This window comes from Lutra lutra, chromosome 6 (assembly GCF_902655055.1).
Source record: "Lutra lutra chromosome 6, mLutLut1.2, whole genome shotgun sequence".
Lineage (NCBI taxonomy): Eukaryota > Metazoa > Chordata > Mammalia > Carnivora > Mustelidae > Lutra > Lutra lutra.
In genome coordinates, this window is record NC_062283.1 from 33,401,622 (window position 1) to 33,421,423 (window position 19,802).

The 19,802-nt window shown below is 42.4% G+C and overlaps 1 protein-coding gene across 1 annotated transcript in view; it reads right to left on the reverse strand.

Moving 5' to 3' along the window:
- Positions 1-19,802, reverse strand: part of NUDT3 (nudix hydrolase 3) — a 118,152-nt gene continuing 98,350 nt past the window's right edge. The window contains exons 3-5 of the mRNA XM_047735169.1: positions 9,758-9,802; positions 4,778-4,862; positions 1-1,765 (exon numbers count right to left, since the gene is read on the reverse strand). Of these exons, the coding sequence (XP_047591125.1) occupies positions 1,587-1,765; positions 4,778-4,862; positions 9,758-9,802 (309 nt within the window). The 3' untranslated portion in view covers positions 1-1,586. The remainder of the gene's footprint in view (positions 1,766-4,777; positions 4,863-9,757; positions 9,803-19,802) is intronic.

Here is a 19,802-nt window from a genome sequence, read left to right on the forward strand (position 1 = left end):
TTTTCAAAGTTTGAGTATTTATTAGAATTTTTAAATAAAGAAAACTACGATTTTCATTTCACATCCTGGCTACATTTTGACAAAGGAGATGCCAGTAACGGCATGTCCTAAGCCAGGGACTGACAGTGTCCGCTCTCCTAGACCCACCGCTCCATCTCAAGACCCTGTTCTGCTTATTTCCCAACTAAATGACACAACTGGCAAACAAAGCCAGCACAAAGCTTGTATCAAAAACCAACACGAGTTTGCAGTGGGCCAACGCACGATGTCGTTGTTCTAGTCAACCACCCAGCGTTCTCCCATCCCACTTCTCAGCAGAAGATGGACCTTTCACATCTCAGCAGGAGACACACGGACTATTTCTGAGCATGCTCTGTGGTGCAATTCCAAGTGCTGTCACATCGAAAAGATAAGCAGACACCTGAATCATCCTCCCGTGTAATTTTCGGGAACTTAAACATGGTCACCCGGGAGGGGATGGGACCATACACCTGCACTGGCCCGGGCCAGCGGATGATTCCGCACAAAGACAATGTCCAGTTCAGCACGGTGTAAGGCATGGATGCACGAGGAGAGAAGCCACTGTTGGCGGTAAGTAGCATAATGGAAAAAATTCCAACCCGCAGGACAGAAACAGTGCTTGATGCTCTAGTTTTTTAGATAGTGATCCCAAGAATCCAGTTCAAATCCCTACTGTCAACATGTACAGAGGACTCCAATCTCTATCATTGTTTCTCCAGGTCTGAGCTGAGGCCATTTGCTCCCGGGTCGGTAATAGAAAAGAAAATAGGTTTCTTCCTATGTCTTTCTTGGCAATGGAAACACAACTTTGAGAAGGCCATGAGTTCTGGGAGTGCTACGAAGGTAGCTAAACTCTTTCCGTACCCTATGTAACTACAGTCAGTGACTGGGGAAGAGAGAGAGGACAGGGACACTTACCTAGCCACTAGCATCAAAAAACAAAAAGGGAAATTAACTACGAGGCTCTCCATTTCAGAAACACCCCGAATTTAAAAAACAAAACAAAACCTTGAAAAATTAAACAGTTAAATTCCTCTTCTAAAAGTCATTTATTTACATATTATATGCCCAGTATATAATGTGTAGATAAATGTACCCTGCCGGGGAAGTGACCAACCTCCTGGACTGAACAGCGCATTAGAGGACAAATTCTTGAAAGGTTTCATCTCATACTGGTATCTTTTAATAAAAAAAAAAATTAAAAATCAAAGAAAAAAACGTCTGGCCAGGGCTAGGGTGAGACAAACAGGAACACTTCAGAATCCAAGGCCGAGGGAAGGCTGTCTGTCTCTCTAGACAATTATAGGGTGTGAAAAGGGAGGGACCAATCATGCACAAAAGTACTTACAAATTACACACCCACCCCCCACCCCCTCCATAAAAAGAAAAGAAAAAGCCCATCACTTAACACCAAACAGCAACACCATCAAGAACCCCTTTCTCTGCTGCCCATCATGCCTTATTTGGAGAGGAGGCCTGTGAGGAGAGGTGAAAAGAGCAAGGGAGGGAAGATCTGCGCCCCAGTCTAGTTTCCAATTTCCATTCCTCTTACGCGAAGTCTTCAGTCATCTGACGCCTGGCCTGGAGCTCTGGGAAGAAACCGAGTACGTGGTGGCCACGACCGGGGTGCCGTTGTTGGCCGAGTAGCCTTGCCTCAACGTCTCAAAATACGACGCCTGCACCGGCTTGTGGTACTGCAGCACTTTAACGGCGTCTTCTATTTTAAACCATTCTCTCTTCCTTCCTGTGGGGGCAGACAGAAGAAGAAATGAGGACAAAAGGGAAGCGACCGCAGGCTTCTGATCTTCAGCTTCGGAGCAAGGGTCGCTGAAAACAGAAAAGCAACATTATCAAGACTTTAAAACCGGGTATTATGAAGGTGTTTTTCCTCCCTTTCTTTCCCTACAAGAGTATATGCTTCAAATACCATACAGATGTCTGATGCGGAAGATAGGGAAGACATCTGAGAAGCAGACTGTGTGAAACCCGCCCTCCTGGTCTCCTCTCGCGTTCCGGGGCCTCTGGGCCTTGCCTGGCTTGCAGGTACACACCTGAAGCCCAGCCAGCACCCCCATCTTCTGCACAAATCAGCACGAACGTCCGCTTCCAGAATTATGGGGCTGCCTGCCTTATAATCAGTTATTTATTTCAGAATTTAAAGAGTTACATATCCATATATCATAAAATATTTTAAAAGTAACCATCCCTACTAACTTCTCAGTCTGTTTTCTTCCTTTTTTCTCAAATCTGTTTTTAAAATCTTTATTTTTTTCTCTTATAATAAAAGATCATTGCTTAACATTAGGAAAATGGAAGAAAGTATAAATAATACAATTACCTACAACACCAGAAACCACAAATGACTACCCTTGGTATCTTCGTGTCTTTGCTTTTCTTCCATCGTATCTGAAAAAGAGGCTGCCCTGAACAACTATAACTGGGATCATGCTTTCAGATGCTCGGAGTCCTGAGCAGCTCTAAGAAGAGTGCTGTGGTTAGAAACCCTGATGCTGGAGCTAACACGCTGGGCTCCAATAACATCACTGGCTCTAATGAACGGTCAGTTCGTGGCAAGTTACTGAACTAGGTACTGAGCTGTGCCCCACCTTCTTCATTTGTAGAGGTAATAACTAGTACCCATCTCACAAGTCTGTTGTGAGGATTTTTTTTTTTTTTTTTTAAAGATTTCATCTGTTTGACAGAGAGATTGCGAGAGAGGGAACACAAGCAGGGGGAACCGGAGAGAAGCAGGCTTCCCGCTGAGCAGGGAGCCCAATATGGGACTCCATCCCAGGACCCCGAGATCATGACCTGAGCTGAAGACAGACACTTAACTGACTGAGCCAACCTGGTGCCCCAGTTGTGAGGATTAATATGGAAGATATCTGAATGATACCTGGCACACAGTATAGAAGAGTTTGCTTATCAGTACTATTATTGTTATTGCTTCATTTTGTATTTCATACTCTTTCTTACGTACTTGTCTACATTATTAAAAAAATATGCGCAGCGCCTGGATAGCTCAGGCAGTAGAGCGTCTGAATCTTGATTTTGGCTCAGGTCACGATCTCAGGGTTGTGAGATGGAGCCCATGTCTGGGCTCTGTGCTGGGTGTGGAGCCTGCTTAGGATTCTCTCTCTTCCCCTCTCCCTCAGCCCCCAGCACTCTCGCTCTTCAAAAACAACAACAACAAAAAACAACAACAAAAAACCTTATTTTTTTTTCTTTCTTCTAACCTCCCAGAAGAGGCCTAGAACTGAGATCCTAAGAATAAAACATGTGGACTCTAAAGGCCTCTGGTTCTGTAATGCCAAATTGGCTTTCCAGCAGGGCCATCCCACTCCTCAGCCCTGCCTGCGTGTGCCACATGTCGTTCTCACCACCGCCCCGCTCAGCAATGCTACCTTTCCCTCTGTCACTGCCTTATTCTTTAGGTGAAAACCAGAACCTCATTTCTGTTTTCATTCCACATTCCTATTTTAATATAGCTCTAATTAGTGTATATATAAGTTTATACCCTGCTTTTTTCATTCACCAACAATGACTCACAAGCCCTCTGCCATGGTCTCTTAGCTTTCAGAAGCCCGTGTTTAAGAGCTGTGCGACATTCCATCAGACGAATGTACCTCAGTTCACTTATCCTTCACTGAGGCATACGTTTAAAAGCCAATTTCCACCCGAAAAAGGCTCATCTGAAGGACAGCTCATAGGCTTATTCTCCATATTTTAGACTATTTCAGTATTTCAATTCTTGCAAGTAGTACAAGGTGAAAGTCCTGTTGGATATTAATAGAGCAATGGTACCTTGATAATTCATATCACAAGTGTGTGACTCCCGCCTGACAGAGTGCTCTGAGGACAGGGCCATGCCACACTCATCTGTCCCCTTTTTAAGCCCTAGCACTGGCTGTCAAGGAGGCTATTTTTAATACACCCCTACTGAATTCATTTACTTGAGCATAGTGCATTCTTACCAGATACAAAGCCATTGAAAGCCGAAGGGCCACAAAACACCAACATCAGCAGTGTGAGGGGCACGGTGGCAAAGCACACACACACCATAAAGGGAGAGGTTTCAGCAACTGGATTCTATCCATTTGCTGATTTATAACTGGTTTTTAAATTAGTATTACACTTTCCTAAAATATACTTTCCTTCAGAGGCAAAAGATTAAACCATGATCCAACCATTAAATCTCCTAAGTTTTTAGTTCCAAAGACACACACCCAATAGTGATCTGAGCGATCAAAGAGAACGGCTCCTCAGGAGAAAGGGAGGGGCATCCAAAGGCGAATATGGGTAAAACCGGAAACTGCTCCCACTACTCTGCTTCTACCACACAACTCTGGAGGGAGCGGCTCCCCCCATCAAACCAGCAGCTTTCTCCAACAGTATGAATAAGCATCACAAGGAACAGCCAAGGTCCTGCTCCCAGCTGGGGTTTAGTGGCCAGCGGTGGCCCTAGCATTGTGGCCGAGGGTCACTATCTGCTGTGGACGGTCCAGTTCGGTGTTAGAAACCTCATTTCTTATTTTTTAGGCGCCATGTTTCTATTGGTTGACCAGGTACCCACCTTCAGCTTTCTTTTGAATATTTCAAAACACTACTTTTCATCAAAATGGACATGCTTGTTCCAATAAACATATTCTTCTATGGCTTCTTTCATCAGGCTTGTTTCTAGGTCTGGGTCGTGACCTGTGGCGTGGCAAGGGCCAGTGGTGGGGAGCATTCTGAAAGCTATCTGGGGACAACTTACCAATGTTAACGGAATCTTCCCAGTCTTCCAGCACTTCTGTGACAATAAGCACATACACATACGTTCTGTGCTTCCTCTCCTGGTTCTGAAGGGCAAAGAGAAAAGGAAAGAGGAAGAGCTTTCCCTCAGAGAGCTGAGATTACTTAAGTGAAACACACTCTTAGCCATATGTCCAGAGAGCTCAGACACAAGCATTCCTTTTACTTTTAATCATCCTACAGTCATAAAGGGAATAGCGCCAGATGGCCTATTTAAAACATGCCGCACTTGCATTTACGGCTGTGCTCTTTGGCTGGCCTTCTAAAGCCCAAGCTTTAATCTCTTTTTTTTGTTCCCCTTCCCCTAAGTACAACTTCCAGGAAGGCTGTGAGAAGAAGTTTGTGACCCCTTAAAAAATGTAACTCAAGAACACAAGGAAAAGAAGAGGCTGTGGGTGGGTGGGGGTTCCTCAGCGTGAGCAAGCTGATGATCTGGTATGTCTCCCCTTCTCCTACTTAGTTTGCTCATCTTTATTTCCCTACTTCTCACTTCCTTCCACCTTCCTCCAAACCTCTACCCAGCCTCTTAGCTTGTTCTTTCCACCTCTGCTATATAGTTAATCTTCTTTTTCCTTCAGTGTTCTCTACACTGTATGTCCCTTCCTCGTATCTCGGAGAAGAGGAAGAGAGGTAGGGACAGGATAAACCATATAGGCATACCTTGTTTGTGCGTCACAGACACTGCCTCTGCTATAAATGGAAGGTCTGTGGCAATGTGGTGTCAAGCAAGTCTACCAATGTCTTCTTCCTAATGGCATTTACTTACTTTGTGTCTGTCAGTTTGGTAATTCTCACAGTACTGCAGACGTTTTCATTATTATTGTAAGTGTTACGGCAATCCGTGATCAGTAACTATTGATGCTGCTATTGTAATTGTTTTAGGGTCCCACAAAGGATGCCCCTATAAGATAGTTAACTCAAGCAATAAATCTCACTGACTGACCATTCCCGTCTCTCTGTCCTTCTCCCTATTCCCTGAGACACAACAAAATTAAGATTAGGCCAATGAGGAGTGCCTGTGTAGCCCCATTGGTTAAGCGTCTGCCTTTGGCTCAGGTCATGATCCCAGGGTCCTGGGATTGAGCCCCGTATTGGGCTCCCTGCTCAGTAAGGAGTCTGCTTCTTTCCTCCTCTGCCAGCTGCTCCCCCTGCTTGTGCTCCCCCCTCTCTCTCAAATAAACGAACTCTAAAAAAAAACCAACAACAAAAAAATAAACTTATAAAACAAGATTAGCTAATTAATAACCCTACAGTGGCTTCTAAATGTTCAAATGAGAGAAAAAGTTGCATACCTCTACACTCCCTTTAAATCAGAAGCTCACAATGATTAAGCTTGGTGAGGAAGGCACACTGAAAGCCAAGACAGGCTGAAAGCTAGGCCTCTCGCACCAGTTAGCCAAGGTGTGAATGCAAAGGAAAAGTTTTGGAAGGAAATTAAAAGTTCTACTGCAGTGAACGCATGCATGACAAGAAAGCGAAACAGCCTTACCGCTGATAATGAGAAGGTTTGAATGTTCTGGATGGAAGATCAACCCAGTCACAACCGTCCCTTAAGACAAAGCCTGACCCAGAGCAAGGCTCTTGCTCTCTTCAGTTCTGTGAAGGCTGAGAGAGGTGGGGAGGCCGAAGGAGAAAAGCCTGAAGCTAGGAGAGGTGGCTTCATGCGGGTTAAGGAAAGAAGCCATCTCCGTAACACAAAAGTGCAAGGGGAAGCAGCAGGTGCTGGTGGAGAAGCTGGAGTGAGTTCTCCAGGAGACCTAGGTCTGATCATCCATGACGGGGCTATACTAGACAACAGCTTTTCAGTGTAGACGAAACAGCCTTCTATTGGAAGAAGATGCCATCTAGGACTTTCATAGTCAAAGAGGTCAATGCCTGGCTGCAAAGCTTCAAAGGACGGAGTGACTCTGGTCAGAGCAGCTGGTGACTTCTAGTTGAAGCCAGGGCTCAAGGATCATTCCAAATATCCTAGGGTCCTCAAAAATTAAGCGAAATCGACTCTGCCATGCTCTTACAAATGGAACAAAGCCTGGATGACAACACACCTGTTTCCAACATGGTTTACTGAATACTTAAAGCCCGCTGTTGAGAACTGCTCAGAAAAAAAGATTCCTTTCAAAACAAATAATACATTATATACTAATAAGAATAAATAGCCAAAAAACCCCACAAAAAAAAAAAAAAAAGATTCCTCATTGACAGTGTTCCTGGTCAGCCAAGCACTCTGATGGAGATGGACAATATGAATGTTTCCATGCCTGCTAGCACAACATCCATTCCACAGACCATGGATCAAGGAGTCATTTCAACTTGTAAGTCCTTCTATTTAAGAAATACACTACATAAGGCTAGAGCTGCCAGAGAGTGAGTGATTCCTCTGATGGATCTGGGCAAAGAAAACTGGAAACCTTCTGGAAAGGACTCACCATCTAGATGTCATAAAGAACAATGGTGATTCATGGAAAAAGGTAAAAAATATCAACACGAACAGGAGTTTGGAAGAAGTTGATTGCAATCCTCATGAAGGATTTTGAGAGATTCAAGACTTGAGTGGAGGAAGAAACTGCAGATGTGGTAGAAAGAGCAAGAGAACTAGAGTAAGTGGAGTCTGTAGTCAGTTAAGCGTCCAACTCTTTTTTTTTTTTTAAGATTTTATTTATTTATTTGAGAGAGAGAGAGAGCATGAGAGGGGGAGAGTCAGAGGGAGAAGTAGGCTCCCAGGGAGCCTGATGCAGGACTCAATCCTGGAACTCCAGGATCATGACCTGAGCCAAAGGCACTCGCCCAACCACCTGAGCCACCCAGGGACCCAAAGCATCCAACTCTTGGTTTCAGCTCAGGTCATGATCTCAGAGTCGTGAGATGGAGCCCTGCACTGGGTTCCGTGTTCAACATAGAGTCTGCTTAAAACTCTCTCTCTCTCCTTCTCTCCTTCCAACTGCCCTGTGCTTATGCTATCAAAAAAGATAGGAAGGAAGGAAGGAAGGAAGGAAGGAAGGAAGGAAGGAAGGAAGGAAGGGGAGCCTGAAAATCGAACTGAATTGCTGCAATCTCATGGTAAAACCTGAAGACATGAGAAGCTGCTTCTTATGGACGAGCACAGAAAGTGGTTTCTTGAGATGGAATCTACCCCTGGTGAAGACTGTGTGAAGATTGTTGAAGTGACAACAGAAGATTTAGAATATTCCATAAACGTAGTTGATAAAGCAGCAGTAGGTTTGAGAGGACAGACTCCCAATTTTGAAAGAAGTTGTACTTGTGTGTAAACAGTATAGTCTGCTACAGAAAAAAATATATACAAAAGGGAGAGTCAACTGGTACAACAAGCTATTTTTTTTTAAAGATTTTATTTATTTATTTGACAGAGAGAAACCCAGTGAGAGAGGGAACACAAGCAGGGTGAGTGGGAGAGGGAGAAGCAATCTTCCTGCTGAGCAGGGAGCCCGAGGAGGGGCTTGATCCCAGGACCCCGGGACCACGACCTGAGCCGAAGGCAGACGCCTAATGGCTGAGCCACCCAGGCTCCCTGCAAACTTCTTATTTTAAGAAACTGCCACAGCCAACCCAATTCTTAGCAACCATGACCCTGAACAGTCGGCAATCAACACGGAGGCAATCCCCTCTCCCAGCAAAAAGACTGTAACTTGCTGAAAGCTCATGATAATTAGCATTTTTTAGCAATAAAGTATTTTTAAATTAAGGCATATACATTAATACAGACATTGTAAGTGTATATATACACTTCATAGACTACAATATAGTATAAATATAACTTTTATATGCGCTGACAAAAATCAAACATTTGACTTGCTTTATTGCAATAAATGCTCTATTGCAGTGGTCTGGAACTGAACCAACAGTATCTCTGAGGTTACGCCTGTACTTTGAAATAATTCTATTTGTCTGGAGGAGACTATGGGATTTTGAAAAAGAAAGTAAACTATTCTCTTGGTGCTGCTTTGTTTTGAAAACACAGCAAAACAAAGATGGCGTCTATCCTAGACTCGGACCTCAAGGGACTAGATGTTTTTGTCCCCCCCATGATTAGGATGTTGAAATCCTAACTCCCAATGGGTTAGTATTAGGAGGTAGTATTAGGAGCTCCCAATGTGGCAGCAGATTGGGTTGAGAAGGGCTGACTCTTGGGATAAAAGAGGCCCCAGTGAGCAACCATCCCCCTTTCACGGTGTGAAAACAGAGAGAAATGGCTACAAGTACCCCCTGCTTTTCAAAAATTCTAGGTAAGCCACTTCACTTTTATGAAAGACCTACATCAGTACCCGCTTTTGCTAACTGAAAGAAATCTGAAGAGGAATTTGCGTTTATTTAAAAAAAAAAAAAAGTGAAAAGCAAAAGAAGCATTCAGCATTTCCACTGCAGCGAGCTATTAGAAGCAGTGGCCATCTGGAGCCATGAGAGAGGAGAGGGTGGTCAGCCGGGCTCCTTCCCTGGGAACTACACTCAGCACTCCCTCATTGAGCCACCAGAGCTGTGGACTGGGGCTCTGCACACCTGTGCGTTAACTTGACTTATTTTATGTAACCATTAACATGGATCCTGAAGTATCAGAAAAGCCTCAGAGAGATTGTTTTTTGGTTTTGGAAGTGCTAAAAAAAAAAAAATCACCATATAAATTAATTGCTTCTTCACTTTCTACCATTTTGACTTACAAAAGGCTTCCTATGAACACACTACTTTTGGATAGCAGGAGAAACTAGTAACTATGAACCAGGAAGTGGGTCCTCACCAGACAGCGAGTCTGCTGGGGCCTTGATTTTGGACTTTTTAGCCTCCAGAACTGTGAGAAACCCATTTTTAGTGTTTACAAGCCACTCAGTTTTGTTACAGCAGCCCGAAAGGACGAAGACAAAGAAATACATATATCCATATTACATGGTTATGAACATGATACCAATTGCACCAAAGATTTTAATAGGCTTACCTCAAAAATTCCAACTAATCTTCCTAATGTCCCTTTTACTCCAGCCTGAAAAGTGAAGAAGAAGAATTAACACATTAAGATTGTTTATATTGCTGGTCTCATTCTGAATCAAAACCCAAGGATGACTAGGTCTATGGAGTCACACCAGTATTTTCTGAGTGTCACAGACTGGTAACAGCAGGTGTGCTCTAGGGAGGGAGGATTCCTCTCATCTCCTCCCCATCTCTCTCCCCACTGCCATGCCAGCCAAACACAGCAGGTAATCAAGGCCATGAAGCTACACGGAAGATATTTTGAGGTATTAATACTTCACTCACTCACTCACTCACTCATTCATTCATTCATTCATTCAACAAATACATTGACTGCCTAATACGTGTCAGAGATACAGTGATAAATAGGCTAGAACACAGGATCCAAGAACACAGGATCCTTATCTGACTCGTTCTTGGCTGTCTGCATACAGTATGCCTGAAACAGGGCTCAGCACCTTGTAGAAGCAGCTCAGAAGGCGTAAGTTAACAAGTACATAAACCTGGTGACTCTGCTAGTGACAGGAATTGACAGAGATGCACAGAATGATATGATGGACAGAGTGACAGGGAGGGGGCAACTTCATACAGTGGCCAGGCCTTTGTGCATAAACTCCGTATCTCCTATTGGCCCTTCGGTATTTTTTTTTTAATTCTGATGCATCACAGGCACATTTTTCAGTTTATTTCAATTGATTAATTTTCTTTTCAGCCTATCAAAACTAGAGCTATCCCATCTCTAGGCATGTTTTTCATTTCTACCTGTTCTTTACATATCTGTTTCCATTATGTATGCCTTTGTTTCCATGATTTTTTGTTCTTTTAAATTTAAAGTTATCCCTTCATTCACCTTTGAACAGCTTGAACATACTTAAGTTCCTTGTCAGGAAATGCCATAAAATTCATTTCATCTGAAGTGAATTCATGTTCCAACTGGTGAAGGGCTTACTTGTGAAGCTTCTGCTCCAAGGATATCCAGGGAATACTACAGGCAGAGCCACGGAATCAGGGTATGGTTTGGCTCCATCTTTTATGGTGCATTGCTTCTGTGTCCTCTCCCTACCTAGGTGCACACCTTTCTAAAAGTCTCTGCTCCTGGTATCCTTTCCTTGGGAACCTGGGCTCCCCCTACTCCAAGGGGTTTGAACACTAGCTACCCAAGGCCTGTCAGGCTGCAGTCTTCCCATGACATTCAGGAGTTCTACCCTGTTTCTGATCTATAGAGATGGTACCCACCTTACTTTTGTACCAAGCTATGTCTTTTTAGCTTTTGGTTTTTCTATTTTATATCTGTCCCTGCTAGAGGTGAGGAGAGCAAGAGAAGGATGAATCCCTGGAAGTGCCTAGGAAATGCTGTAACTTGTTTTTAATTTCCACTGCCATGTTATTTTATAACTAAATTTGTAATAAACTAAAAATTGAGGCAAAAATACTTTCTAAAGACAAGAGGTACTCATTAAATCTGTACAGAATGAAGAAAATTTTGAAATAAGTACTCTGGAAGTTCTTCAGAGATATTTAAAATAAAGGCCAATTTATAGGCCTAGACTCCTAGGTGAGCTATATTTAAAAATTAATTTTTGAGAATTATCTGTCAAAGAATTCTCTTCTTTCCTCTTGCCAACATGCCTGTTCATTTCCCATCCATTCTTTCCCCTATGTCGCTTTGGGGTCTAATGAAATGGAAATGTTTACCTTTTCTCATTTAAACTGATTCTCTACATGTTTAAAAATTTTTTTGTATTTATTTAAGTAATCTCTACAGCCAATGTGGGGCTTGAACTAATGAAGAATAAGGGCCACACACTCCACTGACCAAGCCAGCCAGGTGCCCTTAAACTGACTCTTTACATTTTTAGAGATAATTGCACTCCACGGCCAGCTAAAACTAAGATTGTACTTCATGAATTAACCAATGTAGCTGCCTGAACAAGTGGGACGAGCTGGCAGGCCAGCCTAGACTAGAAAACCAATTCAGTACCCTGACCCCGGTAACCTGAACACTCAGATCAACTCCTGAGACGTGGCACTCGTGCTCCTGCCTGTGGTCCCACCGACTGGGCCTAGAGCATCCGTCAGGTTGGTGGGGAGGGAGGGAGGTAAGGAGATTCAGAGAGGTTCATAGAGGCCATCATTCACATTTCTCCTCTGCAAAGTAGAGACAGAGTTCTCTTTGGCAGTTTTAACTGTTCAATTAAAATTTTTTTCCCTAAAGAAACCAAAAGTTTAGAAAAGAAAATGACCTCCAATTTTTCTTTTTATTTGTCAGAAAGAGAGAGAGAGAGCGCGAGCACAGGCAGACAGAATGGCAGGCAGAGGCAGAGGGAGAAGCAGGCTCCCTGCTGAGCAAGGAGCCCGATGTGGGACTTGATCCCAGGACGCTGGGATCATGACCTGAGCTGAAGGCAGCCGCTTAACCAACTGAGCCACCCAGGCGTCCCTGATCTCCAATTTTTAAAAAAAGATTTTATTTATTTATTTAAAGAGTGTGTACTCATGGGGATAGGGAGTGGAGGAGGAGGAGAGGGACAAGGGACAAGCAGACTCCACGCTGAGCTCAGAGCCTGACACAGGGCTCAATCTCATGACCTGAGCCAAAATCAAGAGTTGGACACTTAACTGCCTGAACCACCCAGGCGCCCCAATCTCCAATTTTTTTTTTTTTTTTTTTTTTTAAGATTTTGTTTCTTTGACAGAGAGAGATATCACAAATAGGCAGAGAGGCAGGAGAGAGAGAGGGGGAAGTAGTCTCCATGCCGAGCACAGAGCCTGATGCGGGGTTTGATCCCAGGACCCTGAGATCATGACCTGAGCCAAAGGTAGACACTTAACCCACTGAGCCATCCAGGTGCCCCCCAATCTCCAATTCTTAAGGGAGCAATTAATTTAATATTATGACAGTTCAATACAACTTATTTAAAACTTTTGTTTAATAATGGTGTTTTCTGCATTCAACATCAACACATATCTGATTTACTTTAACAGAGGCAGTTGGAAAAAGCATTAAAGCATTTTTCTTTTTCTTTCTTCTTCTTTTTTTTTTTTTTTTTGCATTTTTCTTTATCACATAGATGCATTCTGGGGCGCTTGGGTGGCTCAGTCGGTTGAGCATCCGCCTTTGGCTTGGGTCACGACACGGGAGTCCCAGGGCTCTCTGCTCAGTGGGGAGCCTGCTTCCCCCTCTGCCCTTCACCCCACTCATGCTAATAAATAAATAAAATCTGAAAAAAATAAAATAGATGTCTTCTTATGAAGTCTAGTGTAACTTAAATAATGCCATCTGCACAAAGAAATTTTAGTGGCATTTATTTTCACTTCTAATTAAACTTCAAGTTGTGGAAATTAACAATAGCTTTATTTGTTTCAGTGTTTCAAGTTTTATACCAACATTTAGGGGATCTACTTTGGAAAATTCTATCTAAGGTGATCTTGCCAATGAGTCTATGGTGAAAAGCAAAGAAATATTCTTTTATCTACCAGTTTTCTTAGGAGGAGGTGCCTCTTTCGTAAGCAAGAGGATTTCAGTTCTTGAAAGTCATAGTGCTGATCAAGAGGAAGATTCCTCAGAGGCAAAGGTCCTCCAAGACAGAGTTCACTGCAACATTTTACGTTTTCATGCTTCTCCACCGTCCAATTAGCTTTGAGCTAGCTCCCTGTCAACTTCTGCCACAAGCACCAGGAGAGAGTTATTTTTGTCGCTCACATGATTCTCACATGTGGGCTGGGGTAGGTGTCAGGGTCACATCAGACAGAGAGCTGGCTCCAACATTTCGGGATGAGATTTGAGTCAGGGTTTATGGAAGTCTGGTGTAGGCAGGGTGCTGGGATGGACCTGTTCTTCTCCAAATCATATAAAAGCAGTTATAATTTCAATCTATATGTCAAAACCCCAAAATCCGGAGAAGGAGACTTTGTTTAAAAGCTAATTTTAGCTAGCAGTAAGAACTCCCTTTAAAAAAAAGAAAAAAGGGGCTCCTGGGTGGCTCAGTGGGTTAAGCCGCTGCCTTCGGCTCAGGTCATGATCTCAGGGTCCTGGGATCGAGTCCCACATTGGGCTCTCTGCTCAGCAAGAAGCCTGCTTCCCTCTCTCTCTCTCTCTGCCTGCCTCTCCGTCTACTTGTGATCTCTCTCTCTGTCAAATAAATAAATAAAAAATCTTAAAAAAAAAATAAAATAAAATAAAGAAAAAAGAAAGAAAAAGAAAAAATCTATTGCCCTTCATTATCCAACTACATGCAGTTAAGTGCTGCCTTGAACTTCTAAGTAGAATACTTTAATTCTAGCACTTTCGGACTTGTTAACAAAAATAATTTGGGCAACTGCTTACTTTTTAAAAAGAAAAAACCCTACAAATTTCTTTTTTCCCCCTTTTGGGGTGTTTTGCTGAGACTGGAAGTACCAATAGCGAGAGTCCCGTGATGCTGTCTTTCCTGCTAGTACGCTCTCCCACCAAGCACACGAGACTCAAGCGGAGGCACTGCCAATGGACCGGCCTTGGAGAACGCCCCTCCGACAATCTGCCACCACGAAGAGCCCTGGCTGTGTCGTTGTAGTCTGAGTGGGTACAAAATGGATCATCACCTTCAGAAACCTATTTTTTACTCTAAGGTGGACATTCTGGCAGACATTGACAGGTGTCTAGTGCACGGGCATTCTTCCTTCCACTGTGCTACCAGTAAGACCTGGATTCTGTTCAGGCAAGAGCTATGGCACACCTGGAATGGCACAGGGAATTCTGCTCCCTTCTGCAGTGACAGGTTCAGGCATGCCATGACCCAGTTCTGGACCAATGGTTTCTGGGAGGTTGTCTCTTGGGGGCTCATGGAAAGATTTCCCACCATGATAAAGAGCTGCATAAAAAGAAACCCTACATCTTGCTTGTCAAGTGGGGACCTGAAAACTTGGAGCTGCTACAGTCACCCTGTGCACCTAAGGCGAAGGGCAGGAGACTCAATGAGAAGCTGAACTGAAGTTGAGTCCTGAGGTGGCCGAGCTGCTGAAGCAATGACATAATGAATGTCCAACCTCTGGGCTTGCTACGTGAGAAAAATAACCGGTATGGTTGAAGCCGTTTCTAGGCAGGTACTCTGGTACTGTATCAGAACACTTTCTGCTACTCGCTTTGATTTAGAAGGTAGCTCTCAGAGGAAGACTTGAGTATCCCGAAACAATTATGAACATCCAAGGGAACTGTAGTGTAACAGCTTGCTCTATTAAAGTGATAAGCCCAGACCCAAAAGGAGCTCAGGGGAGCCACTCTCATGCAAGTATGCGTATGAGGAAACCCAGGAACAAAAATATATGGTCTTCAATACACACACCTTTCTGGTACCTGCCAAACTTAAGTAACAGCAGGAAAAGAGTCACACTGAAGATAGATGAAAGAAGATGGGACGCCATCATGATTAAGTCCAGTGAAATCCCATCCCAGAGATTTTTTGGTTTTGTTTTTTAAATGAAATATTTCAAACATCAAAAAAGTAAAGAAATAACAGACATTCAGGTAGTAGCCAGCTTTGTCAAATAGTGATGTACCATTTTGTGTTTTATTTTTTTTTAAGGTTTATTTGAGAGTGAGAAAGAGAGTGTGCATGCACGCAAGAGTCAGGGAGAGAAAGAGCGAGAAGCAGACTCTCCGCTGAGCAGGAAGCCCAACTAGGGGCTCAATCCCATGACCCTGAGATCATGACAGACGCTTAACTGACTGAGCCACGCAGGGACCCATGTATTTTTAAATTTTTTTTTAAAGAAATAAAACTACTGGTACCACTAAAGCCCCGTGTGTACTCTCCAGCCCTTAAAGGTAACTACTCATCTGAATTTGGTGTTTATCACTCTCTTGCATATCTTTATACTTGTAATACTTAGGTATCTAGCCATTATTCATGGTAAACAGTACTTTCTGTATGTTCCTCTACTCAATTAAAAAAAAAAAAAGGATTATACTTTCTGCAACTTTGTCCCCTCAATTTCATGATTCTGAGTTTTAGATATATTGAAACATGTAGTTCAAGTTAATTCATTTTGGTTGCTGAACAGTATTCTACTTTAGGAACTTACCACAATTAATCCATTTGCTTGTTGGTAGATATTTAGTTCTGTGATTATAAAAACCACTGCAAAACCCAAAACCAAAACCCAAAACCTCTCTTGTAGATATATCCTTGTTACAACCCACCACCTGTGTCAGTTTCTTTAAGATCAAATTTCTGAATCACAGGATAAAAGTACCACCAATTTCCCCACATATTATCAAGTTCCTCATGGCAGAAATGACCACAATTCTCTACTTCTTCCTGCATCCATGTCCTTTGAAATGTGATTTTACAGTTCTTCCTATCAAGGGATATTCCTTTACGAGGCTGACCTTGTGACTTGGCCAAGAGAATGCAGACTGACCCTGTACCAATTCCAAGAGTAGGCCTCAAGAGGTCTTGTAGCTTCCACTCTGTCTCTTGGAACTCTGCCACTGCCATGTGATCTAGTCTCCTAAAGGATGAAAGACCTGTCTCAGCCGAGGGTAACAGAAAGCAGCCTACAGCCGGCTGATCTCCAAACGAGAAAGCCTAGCTAAGAGGAGCAGAGCTGCCTACTCTGCCCAGAGCCGGTCATAGACATCGGAGCAGTCCACTCAGTTTAGTACTGAGGAGTAGACACTGGAAGCAGACCCATGGGATTGTGAGTAAGAACCAATACTTAACTAATTTAAGCCACTGAGTTTGGGGACAGCTTGTTACACAGCAGTAACTACCTGGTATATTCTCCAAGTACACAGGCAATGTACAAGTTCCCATCACTCTCGTTCCTCTTGAATATTTTTGTTGTTGTTGTCAGCCTTTTAAATTTTAAGTCAACATGAGGAGTATGAAATTACACTGCATAATTTTTCTAATGGTGCACTTTTTCCTGTTTAATGGACATTTGGATTTCTTTTGGGAATTCATACTATTTTATCCACTTTTCTTATTTGATTATTGACCATTGTAATGATCTTCTTTTTTTTTAATTAATTAATTTATTTGGGAGAGAGGCAGTGAGAGAGAGCATGAGCGAGAAGGTCAGAGGGAGAAGCAGACTCCCCGTGGAGCTGGGAGCCCGATGCGGGACTCGATCCCGGGACTTTGGGATCCTGACCTGAGCCGAAAACAGTCATCCAACCAACTGAGCCACCCAGGCGTCCCTGTAATGATCTTCTGAAATTCTGTCTTACTACTTAACCTCTGTGATAAACATATGCTCTGCTCCCAGCCTGATACCTGTCTTTTATCTTCGTTTTTTTTTTTTTAATTTTATTAAGTTTTTAAATTTTAGTTCCAGTATAGTTAACATACAGTGTTACAATGACTTCAGGTATACAATACAGTGATTTGACAATTCTTTTTTTTTTTTTAAAGATTTTATTTATTTGACAGAGATCACAAGTAGGCAGAGAGGCAGGCAGAGAGAGGGGGCGGGGAAGCAGGCTCCCTGCTGAGCAGAGAGCCCAATGCGGGGCTCCATCCTAGGACCAGGGATCATGACCTGAGCCGAAGGCAGAGGCTTTAACCCACTAAGCCACCCAGGTGCCCCTGATTCGACAATTCTCTATGTGGTCTTCGTAAGTGCACTCCTCAATCCCCATCACCTATTTCACCCATTCCCCCCACTGCCAAACTTCCCTCTGGTCACCAACAGTTTGTATAGTTACAAGTCTGTTTTTTGGTTTGTCTCACTCTCTCTTTTATTAATTCCATATATGAGTGAAATGAAATGTATTTGCCTTTCTCTGACTTACTTGTTTTTATTTTTGATGTCCTATGCTAAACATGTTTCATAAGATATTGCTGATTTTACTTATCTTTTCCTTTTGTCTTTTGAGTATTCTTTCAATCTCCCACACTTTTTCTAATAGTCTGAAGAGTTTCATAATATGATCCATCAAAATTAACTTGGGAATTTATTCCCAAATACCCAATGGTCCAGAGGCTCCAGAATAGATCCAGTAGGTATCATTCTGTTTTACCAATCTAGTTGTCAATTTGTATACTAATATCGTGTGGTTTGAACTAATACAGCTTTATCCTAATACTTGCAAGGGTAGTCCCCTCTCCTCTGTTCTTTTCAAAAACTTCAAAGCCATTTTTGTACTTTTAATTCTTCCATATAGATATTAAAATATCAAAAATCAGTTTTTCAGATCTCTGAAAAATCCTTTGGGATGTTATTTTTTATTATTGAATTTTTAGGTTAATTAAGAAATACATCTTACAATAATCTTATCAGGGAATAGACTGTATCTCTCCCTTAGGTATTTTCAACAACTTATTATTTTTATTGTAAACATCCTGCACTAGTCTACAGCAAAGCATTTAGTTTTAGTTCAGTTTTGTTGCTATGAATGGTTTGTATTTTAAAAAGTTATGTATTTTCTAATCAATTACTGCTTTAAAAGAAACATTGCTGGACTCTCGTATTAATCTTATGTTTGCAACCTTCTAAATGCTCTTACTAGTTGTACCAGTTTCCGTTGTGTTCGTTTTCTGAATTAATAATTATATCATCTAAGTAAATAATTATATCGTCTGCAAATAACAATTTTGCTTCTTCCTTTTGAATATTTACAATTTCTATTTATTTTTGTCTTACTGCAGTGGCTAGACCCCAGTTTAGTATTAATGGTAGCATAAGAGCAAACGTAACTGCCTTTTTCCTGTCTGTTGGGAATACTCAGAAGATTTCAAAACTATGATGCTTATTGCAGGTTTTATTAAGACCAACTATCAGGTTAAGGAATTTTATTTTAGTTTGCTAACAATTTTCAAGATGGACAGATACTGAATTTTATTTTTTAAAGATCTTTTCTTATTTTAAGTACAATATACCCCCAACATGGGCTCAAACTCACGACCTATGAGTCATATCAAGATGAAGAAGGGGGCGCCTGTGTGGCTCAGTGGGTTAAGCCGCTGCCTTCGGCTCAGGTCATGATCTCAGGGTCCTGGGATCGAGTCCTGCATCGGGCTCTCTGCTCAGCAGGGAGCCTGCTTCCCTCTCTCTCTCTGCCTGCCTCTCCGTCTACTTGTGATCTCTCTCTGTCAAATAAATAAATAAAATCTTTAAAAAAAAAAAAAAAAAGATGAAGAGGCACATGCTCTACTGACTGATCCAGCTAGGCGCCCCTGGATACTGAACTTAAGATAATTTTTCCTTATTTACTGAGATGATAATTTAATTTTAATCTCTTAATGAAGTAAATTACATAAGCATATTTTCTGAGACTTGTATTTTGGGGGTAATTTAGTTGTGCGATATTTTGAGAAAGTTGCAGATCCTATTTGCTCTTCTTTAACTTGGGATTTTTTTTTTATGATTTTATTTATTTATTTGATAGAGAGAAAGAGCACAAGCAGGGGGAGCAGCAGAGGGAGAGGGAGCAGCAGACTTCCCACTGAGCAGGGAGCCCAACGCAGGGCTCTATCCGAGGATCCTGGGATTATGACCTGAGCTGAAGGCAGACACTTAGCCAGCTGAGCCACCCAGGCGCCCATCCTTTCTACTTCTAATTATCAGGATCGGGATCAGCAAACTATAAATCTGTCCTGCCATTGATTTTTGTAAATAAGCTTGCACTGGAACATAGCCAGGCTCATTCACTGAAGTATTATGTATGGGCTCATTCATGTTATGACAGCAGAACTGAGTATTTGTGAGAGATACCATACGGCTTCCAAAATCTAAGTATTTATTATCTGGCCCTTTACAGAAAAGCTTGCTGATCACTGATCAAGAGTACCCAAGCCTTAAGAGGTATAGTTCTTTTCTGAAACAGTTCTTTAAGAGAAAAATATATAGGGGCCGGGGATTCCTGGGTGGCTCAGTTGGTTAAGCAGCTGCCTTTGTCATGATCCCAGGGTCCTGGGATTGAGTCCCACATCAGGCTCCCAGCTCAGCAGGCAGCCTGCTTCTCCCTCTGCCTGCTGTTTTCCCTCCTTGTGCTCACTCGCTCTTTCTCTCTGACAAATAAATAAATAAAA